Source organism: Sus scrofa, chromosome 9 (genome assembly GCF_000003025.6).
Source record: "Sus scrofa isolate TJ Tabasco breed Duroc chromosome 9, Sscrofa11.1, whole genome shotgun sequence".
Lineage (NCBI taxonomy): Eukaryota > Metazoa > Chordata > Mammalia > Artiodactyla > Suidae > Sus > Sus scrofa.
Genome location: NC_010451.4, coordinates 50,781,423 through 50,791,346, shown reverse-complemented (window position 1 = coordinate 50,791,346; position 9,924 = coordinate 50,781,423). Strand labels below are relative to the sequence as shown.

At 38.3% G+C, this 9,924-nt stretch overlaps 1 protein-coding gene across 1 annotated transcript; it reads right to left on the bottom strand.

The window, feature by feature from the left end:
• Window positions 8,681-9,619, bottom strand: LOC110262281 (olfactory receptor 8B3-like). Its single transcript, XM_021102681.1, has one exon. The coding sequence runs from the start codon at window positions 9,608-9,610 to the stop codon at window positions 8,681-8,683; it is 930 nt and encodes a 309-aa protein (XP_020958340.1). The 5' UTR covers window positions 9,611-9,619.

The window sequence follows — 9,924 nt, the reverse complement described above, 5'->3', positions numbered from 1 at the left end:
AAAACTACAAATAGAAGGGAAGGTAATTTCCTGAACCTAACAAAGATTACCTACCCAAAAAAAAAAAATCTACAGCTAACTTCACATTTAAAGATAAAGAGTGAGTCTAAAATGTCTAAATCTGGAAACAGCATGAGAATTTCCTCTCTTATTACTGCTTTTTGACATTGAACCAGAAGTCATATGGAGTCCTATAAAACAATAAAAATAAATAAATGGTAGGAATGTTGCCAAGAAAAAAATAAGGTTATTTCTATTATAAAAGGACATAAGTGCATTAAAATCCTAACAAGTCTAAAAAATAATCCTATCTGGACTCAAACACCCTCGGCAATTCGGAGACTATAAGATCAATATTATTTCTGTTCATTAGCAGTGAACAATTGTAAATCTAAATTTTTCAAAATTTGTACCATTTATAATAGCTCCAAAAATAATGGAAACTTAAGTATAAATCTAATAAAATATGTGCAAGATCTGGACACTGTGGATTATTAAAAAAAAATAACAAGGAAAGAGATTAAAGAATATCTATATAAATGGAAAGGTAAACGGTGTTCATGAATTTAAAGATGAATATTATTGAGATGCTCACTCCGTCTAAACTGATGTATATACTCCATGCAATTGCATTAAATTCTAAGCACAATTATTTACAGAAAGTTGATTCTAAATTTATGTGGAAACCCAAAAGAACAAAAATAGCCAAAACAATATTTTAAAGGAACAGACTTGGAAAACTCACATTACCTGACTTCAGCAGTTACTATAACACAACAACAGTCAAAACAAGCAACTGTTACAAAAGATTCATAATTTCTATAATACATAATTTCTATCTATATACATCTACATACATCAAGATCTACAATACATCAAGTTAATTGACCTTAACAAAAATGCAAAGGCATATTAATGAAGAAATTATAGGCTTTACAAACAATGAGGCAGGAATAATTATGCATTTATTCTAAAAACAAACATAAAAACAACAAATTATGCATTTATTCTAAAAACAAACATAAAAACAACAAACTCAATCCGTACCTCATATTAACAAAAAATATCATAGATATTAATGTAAAACATAAAACTTAAGCCTTTTAGAAGTTCTCTTGTGGCACAGTGGATTAAGAATCCAGCCTTGTCACTGCAGCTGCTTGGGTCACTACTGTGGCACAGATTCTATCCCTAGCCCAGGAAATTCCACACGCCACAGGCATGCAAAAAAAAAAAAAAAAAAAAAAAAACTAAGACTTTTATTTTATTTTATTGTCTTTTTGCCACTTCTAAGGCCACATCTGCGGGATATATAGGTTCCCAGGCTAGGGGTCTAATCAGAGCTGTAGCTGCCAGCCTATGCCAGAGCCACAGCAATGTGGGATCAGAGCCGCGTCTGCAATCTACACCACAGCTCATGACAACACCGGATCCTCAACCCACTGAGCAAGGCCAGGGATCAAACCCACAACCTCATGGTTCCTAGTTGGATTCATTAACCACTGAGCCACGACGGGAACTCCTAAGACTTTTAAAAGATAAAAGATTTGTGACCAAGTGTCCATCAATAGATGAATGGATAAATAATGTATGTATGTATAAAAATATGTATGTATATACACAATGGAATATTACTCAACGGTAAAAAAGAACAAAATCTTTGCATTTATGACACTTATGGATATAGAGGGTATTACAAAATATGTCCAAGAAAGACAAATACTGTGTGATCTCACATGTGAACTCTAAAAGGCAAAACAAAGGAACAAACAAAACAAAATGAAAACAGACTCACAGATACAGAGAACAGGCAGTTTCTAGGACGGAGGGTATGTGCGAGATGAGAGAAATAGGTGAAAAGAATTAAGAGGTACAAACTTTCTTTTTTTTTTTTTGCTTTTTAGGGCCACACCTACAGCATATTGAGGTTCCCAGGCTGGGAGGCGAATTGGAGCTACAGCTGCCAGCCTATTCCACAGCCACAGCGACGCAAATCCGAGCCCCGTCTGCAGCCTACACCACACCTCACAGCAACGCTGGATCCTTAAGCCACTGAGCAAGTCCAGGAATCGAACCTGAACTACTAGTCGGGTTTGTTAACCACTGAGCCATGACCAGGAACTCCTGAAATTTCAGTTATAAAATAAGTCATGGGGATATAATCTATAGCATCAGAAAATTGTCAGTAATACTTAATAACTTCATATGGCTACAGATGGTTACTAGACTTAACCATGGTGATCATTTCATAATATATTTAAATATTGACTCACTCTGTTACACAGGTGAAATAACATAATATTATACATCAATTCTATTCCAATAAAACAAAACAATGACAAAGAGAGACAATCTTAAAAGAAGCCGAGAGAAAAAAGCAGTTTGCCTATATGGAACAAAGGTAAGAATTACAGTGGAACTCTCATTGGAAAAAAATGCAATCAAGAAAAGAGGAGACTGGAGTTTCTGTTGAGGCACAGCAGAAATGAATCCAATTAGTAACCATGAGGATGCGGGTTTGATCCCTGGGCTTGTAGGATCCGCATTACTGTGAGCTGTAGTGTAAGTCACAGATGCAGCTCAGAACTGGCATGGCTGTGGCCGTGGCTGTGGTGTAGGTCAGCAACTGCAGCTCAGATTCAGCCCCTAGCCTGGGAACTTCCATATGCCACAGGAGCAGCCCTAAAAACCAAAAATAAAGAAAAAAAAAGTAGATTAAAATGTTTAAAGTGTTGAAATATAAAAATTCATCAACCTGAAATTAAATATCCAGAATCATGCTTCAAATTGAAGGTTAAATAGTGACTTTCTCAGACAAACAAAATCTGAGAATTTGTTGCTGGCATACCTGCCTTGCCAGAAATATTAAAAGAAGTTCTACAGGTCAGGAGTTTGAATTGACATAAAAAAGAGCATCAGAGAAAGAATGAATGTTGGTAAAATGAAACATTTTATTTTTCTTATTCTTAATTTATCTAGAAGATAACTGTGTATTTAAAATAAATACATCAGTAATTACAACACAGATCTGTGAAAGGAGTAACATCAGGGCTATGGGAGGAATGGAGGAAAGAAGTAGAAATATTCTAAGGTACCTGCACAACACATGATAAAGTATAGTATTATTTGTCTTTTTTTTTTTTTTTTGTCTTTTTAGGGCCACATCCACAGCATATTGAGGCTCCCAGGCTAGAGGTCTAATTGGAGCTGTAGCCACTGGCCTACACTACAGCCACAGCAATGCCAAATTGGATCCACGTCTGACCTATCCCACAGCTCACAGCAATGCCAGATCCTTGACCCACTGAGCAAGGTCAGGGATTGAACCTGCATCCTTATGGATACTAGTCAGATTTGTTTTCACTGAGCCACAATGGGAACTCCAGTATAGTATTATTTGGATTACATTAATTTAAAATGTGTAATGTAAACTATATGGTAACCAGTGTAAATAGTTTAAAAGAAGTATAATTGATATGTCAAAGAAGAGATAAAACGGAATAATAGAAGATGCTCAAATAAATCCGGAGAAGGAGAAAAAGTAGAAGAAGAAAAGAAACAACATGTGCACAAGCAGAAAGCACTTATAAATTTGATAGCTATTAACCCAACTATATTAACACAGATAATTTCCAATGTACAATGGTTTGACTTATGATTTTTCAATTTTACAATGGTTCCAAAGCAATGTGTATTCAGTAGAACCAGAACTTTAAATGTGATCTTTTCCCAGGCTAGTGATACCCGATTTGATTCTTCTTGTGATGAAAGAAAGGTGCACCTCCCAGTCACCCATGTGACCACAAGGCCAAACAACGAATACACTCACAACCATGCTGCTTTACACTTTCAGTACAGTATTCAATAAATTACATGAGATATTTAACACTTTATTGTAAAATAGGCATTGTGTTAGATGATTTTGCCCAAGTGTAGGTTACTGTAAGTTTTCTGGGCATATTGAAATTAGGCTAGGATACACCACGATGTTTGGTAGGTTAAGTGTTGTGAATGCATTTTTTCTTTCTTTCTTTCTTTCTTTCTTTCTTTCTTTCTTTCTTTCTTTCTTTCTTTCTTCCTTCCTTCCTTCCTTCCTTCCTTCCTTCCTTTTCTTTCTTTTTTCTTCCTTCCTCCCTTTCTTTTCTTTTTACAGCTACACTTGCAGCATATGGAAGTTCCCAGGCTAGGGGCAGAATCAAAGCTGCAGCTGCATGCCTATGCCACAGCCGCCGCAACACCAGACATGAGCTGCACCTGCTACCTATGCCAGAGCTTGCCACAACAAAGGATAATTAACCCACTGAGCGAGGCCAGAGATTGAACTTGCATCCTCACGAAGACTATGTTGGCTTCTTAATCCTCTGAGTCACAATGGGAATGCTATGAATCCATTTCAACTCAAGATGGGGAAATCCATCATAAGTCAAGAAAGATCTGTAGTGGAGTTACTGTTGTGGCGCAGTGGTTAACGAATCCGACTAGTAACCATGAGGATGCGGGTTCAATCCCTGGCCTTGCTCAGTGGGTTAAGGATCCAGTGTTGCCGTGAGCTGTGGTGTAGGTCACAGACGCGGCTTGGATCCCATGCTGCTGTGGCTCTGGCATAGGCTGGCGGCTACAGCTCAGTTTAGACCCCTAGCCTGGGAACATCCATATGCCACAGAAAAGGCAAAAGACCAAAAAAAAAAAAGAAAAGAAAAGAAAAGATCTGTAGTTACTTTAAATGTGACCAGTCTACATTCATTAATAAAAAGAAATTTTTAGAGTGGATAATGAAACAAGCCCCAACTATACACTGTCTTTAAGAAACTCATTTTAAATATAAAGATTTAGGTTAAAAGTAAAAGGATAACATTGAAAATCAACTATATTTAATGAAAAATAAAAATGTTTTAAAAGGAAAAGGATGGAAGTTCTTTGTGACTCAGCAGGTTAAGAACCTGACATAGCGTCCATAAGGATGTGGGTTTGATCCCTGGCCCCTCTCAGGGGGTTAAGGATCTGGCATTGCCAGAAGCTGCAGTTCCGGATGCAGCTCAGATCCGATGTTGCTGTGGCTGTGACATGGGCCAGCAGCTACAGCTCCAGTTAGACCCCTGGCCCGGGAACTTCCATATGCTGCAGATACAGGTGTAAAAAGAAAAAAAAAAAAAGGTAAAAAGATGGAGAAATATATACATTCAAAAGAAAGCTGGAGTTTCCACCATGGTGCAGCGGAAACAAATCAGACTAGGAACCATGAGGTTGCAGGTTCAATCCCTGGACTCGCTCAGTGGGTTAAGGCTCTGGCATTGCTATAAGCTGTGGTGTAGGTCACAGACATGGCTCGGATCTGGCGTTGTTGTGGCTCTGGCGCAGGCTGGCAGCAACAGCTCCAATTTGACCCCTAGCCTGGGACCCTCCGTATGCCACAGGTGTGGCCCTAAAAAGACAAAAAGAGAAAGCTGGGGTCACTATATGAATTTCAGGAAGGAGATACAAGAACAAGGAAGCCTACCAGAGACATTTAATCTTCATTTAATTTAATTAAAAAGAGGCATCACATTCAAAAAGATGAATATCAACCAGGCAGAATATCCTTATATCAGTAAGGATGTAATTGAAATTTATAGAATTGAGAGATGGAATAATATCCAGCAGTAGCAGTAGACACACATTTTTCTCAGGCTTACAGTAAAAGGGGGTGAGTTTCTATTTCCCCTCACTAAGAGTGCTGATAAAAATAACAGTTTGAATGTCTGGGGTCAGCTAAGAACAAAGAAAAGGGCAGGCAGCTTGCTGCAGCCAGCACAGCTCTGAGCTGACTTCTGAGCCTTCTCCCCAGAAGGGAGGGAGAGGAATGGAGCATGCCTCCAACATCCTGGACCTTCCAACACTTGTCCTATAACCTGAGTTCCAGTGCAATTTACTCACAAAGCACTAATTCTGAACAAACATAAAAATATTCAGTTCCTGACATCTTGATGAACATTATTTTTGATACACTCTTGAAATTCAAAGTGAATTAAGGAGAAGATTCAAATAAAGAGATTAGTCTTTCAGTAAATGTAAGCTTGATAGGTATGACTTTTTCACTGTCAAATTTGATATGACTACTGCAGCTCTTCATACTAACAATGAAAGATCAGAAAGAGAAATTAAGGAAACAATTCAAATTACTATTGCATCAAAGAGAATACTATACTGAGGGATGAACCTACCTAAAGAGAAAAAAGGTCTATACTCTGAAAACTATAAGACACTGATGAAAGAAATCAATGATGACACAAACAGATGGAAAGTAAACCATGTTCTTAGATTAGAAGTATCAATACTGTCAAAATGACTGTACTACCAAAGGCAATTTACAGTTTCAATGCAATCCCTAATAAGTTAGCAATGACATTCTTCACAGAACCAGAACAAAATATTTTACAATTTATATGGAAACACAAAACACCCAGAAGAGCCAAAGCAATCTCGATAAAGAAAAGCAGAACTGGAGGAATCAGGCTTCCTGACTTCAGAATATACTACAAAGCTAAAGTCATCAAAAGAGTATAGTACTGGCACAAAAATAGAAATATAGATTAATGGAACAGGATGGAAAGCCCAGAAATAAACCCAAGCACCTCTGGTCGACTAATTTATGACAAAAGAGGCAAGAACATAGAGTGGAGGAAAGACACTTCAATAACTGGTGTTGGGAAAACTAGACAGCTACATGTGAAAGAATGAAATAGAATGCTCTCTAACACCATACACACAAATAAACTCAAAATGGGTTAAAGACCTAAAAATAAGGCCAGATACTATAAAACTCCAAAAGGAAAATATAGAACACTCTTTGACATAAATTGTGGCAATATCTTATTTGATCTTCTTTCTAGAATAATGAAAACTAAAACAAAAATAAACCAATGGGACCTAATTAAACTTAAAGCTTTTGGCACAGCAAAGGAAATCATAAAAGAGAAAAATGAAAAGACAATGTATAGAATGGGAGAAAAAAATTTGTAAATGAGGCAACTGACAAGGGATTAAGCTCTAACATAAGCAAATATCTCACAAAGCTCTCAATCAGAAAAAAAAAATCAAAAAATGGGCAGAAACTCTAAACAGACATTTCTTCAAAGACAAACAGATGGTCAAAAAGCACATGAAAAAATGTTCAACACCACTAATTATTAGAGAAATTCAAGTCAAAATTACAATGAGATATCACCGCATACCAGTCAGAATGGCCATGATTAAAAAGTCTACAAACAATAAATGCTGGAGAGGGTGTGGAAAAAGGGGAACCCTCCTATACTGTTGGTGGGAGTGTAAATTGGGTCAACCAACACAGAGGACAGTATGAAGGCTTCTTAAAAAACTAAACATAGAACTACTATATGATCCACCAATCCTACTCCCGGACATATATCCAGAGAAAACCGTAATTCAAAAAGATAAATGCACCCCAATGTTCACTGCAGCACTATTTACAATAGCCAAGACATGGAAGCAACTTAAATGTCCATTGACAGAAAAATGGATCAAGAAGATGTGGTATATGTACACAATGAGATATTAGCCCCCCAAAAATGAAATAATTACATTTGCAGCAACAGGGATGAACCTAGAGATTACCATATGATATCACTTACATGTGTAATCTAATAAAAATGATAAAAAGAACTTATTTCTAAAAGAAAATCAAACTCACAGATTTCAAAACCAATCTTATGGTTATCATAGGTGAAACCATTGAGGGGAGGAAACAATTGGGAGGGTGGGAATACCCACCTTTTCTGCCTTAAAGTCCTAAGAGTTAAGACCCAGTGTCACTTAGGTTACTCCTGATTGCTTTAAATGGTTATCTTAGTTTCTTGTCCTTAGAACATGGGATCAGAGGATATTTCCCTTTACCACATTCCCTTGAGACTAAATTGAGAAGAGACAGAGACCAGGCTGAAAAGAGCAATCCTTATCTTTCTCTGCTTTGGAGAAACAAATCTCCCAGATAAAAATCCCCATCACAGCACCCAAAAGACCACAGTTCTCAAACTCAATACTCTTTCAAAGGGTTTTTTTTAAATAAAATGAATAAACGATTAAATCTAAGTTCACTGGAATCCATATCTCCAATGACAGAGCTTCACGAGAATTCTAAACATACCTTAGTCAAAAACCTCACAAAAGTTTACCATTCTGGATTTGCCATTCATTTTTTTCCACTTAAAACCTTATAACCTCTGAAAATAAGCTAGAGAATGATAGAATGAACTACCTTCTTCCATACTGTCTATGAAAGGATTAAGGGCTGATCCACCTCTTCATTTAGGACTTTTCTTATGAAGTGGCTTATATAAGGAACTTATTTTTTCCTTTATTTAAATCACCTGCATTTCTATTTTAATTTGTTTCTATTTTCTCCATGTCTTTATTTTTTTTTTATTTCTTTATTTTATGACCATACCCAGGGCATATGGAAGTTCCCAGGCCAGAGACTGAATCTGAGTTACAGCTGCAGCAACACCAGATCCTTTAACCCACTACACCAGGCTGGGAATCAAGCCCACACATCCACAGTGACCTAAGCCGCTGCACTCAGATTCTTACCCACTGTGCCATGGTGGGAACTCCTCAACAGCTTTATACATTGGGTTCCCTTACTAAGATTTGGCATCAATAACAATAAAGGTTGCACAACTTCTATTCAGAACATCCTTTTCTTCAAAGTCTTACTCAGTGCAATTTGGATATCTTTGTTCCTCAAACTGTAGATAAAAGAATTCATCATTGGCCCCACAATGGTGTAAAAAACTGTGGAAACTTTCTCTTCATCCAAAGACCCAGCAGGAAAAGGCTTAAGGTACATGAATGCTGATGACCCAAAGAAAAGAGAAACCACAGTTATGTGGGAGCTGCAGGTACTGAAGGCTTTGGACCTGCCCTCTGTAGAGCGAATGCGGAGGACACTGGAGAGGATCAAGGTGTAAGAAATGGAGATGGTGAGACTGGGCACTATGACATTGATGCCCACTACAATGAAGACCACCAGCTCAGTGATGTAGGTGCTTGTGCAGGAAAGTTGGAGGAGAGGAGGTATGTCACACATATAATGGTTGATGATGTTGCCATCACAGAAGCTGAGTCTCAGCATGCACCCAGTGTGGGCCACGGCACCCACCAGTCCCATCACATATGCACCCACTGTCAGCATGAGGCAGACCTGATGGGACATGGACACCTTGTACAGAAGGGGCTTACAGATGGCCACATATCGGTCATAGGCCATTGATGTCAAAATATAGCACTCATCAATAACAAAGAAGGAGAAGAAATAGAGCTGAGCCATGCACTCTGCATAAGAGATGATGTTCCGGTTTACAAAAGTCATCAGCATTTTAGGGGTGATGACAGAGGAGTAGCAGAGATCAACGAAGGAAAGGTTGAAGAGAAAGTAGTACATGGGAGTGTGCAGGTGAGGGTTCAGACCAATCAGAATAACCAAGCCGACGTTCCCCACCATAGTGACCACATAGGTTCCCAAGAAAATGAAAAAGAGAGGCAACTGGAGTTCTGGCTGTTGTGTTAAACCCAGCAGGATAAACTCAGTCACTGAAGAGACATTCCCTGGGGCCATTCTTCCCTAGAAAACACCTGTGGGAACAGGACAAAGGGTAACATTAAACTGCATGCCCAGCTCTCCCCACCCAACCCCACTATAACAAGATTCAAACCCAGAATGCGAGAATGGACCCAGGCCCACCCTCCTGTGTGGCCCTCGTTTTCTCCTTTGTATGAAGGCTGAGGGAATTGTTAAAGATGTGTATCTAAAACACTAATGGGCAAGTTCTGTAGGGATAAGATACAGTAACCCTGGGACCACTCATGGCTACAGCATCTCTGCTCCACTTCTGCTGTCAGGCGCACCTAGGGATCAATGGTCATCTCAAC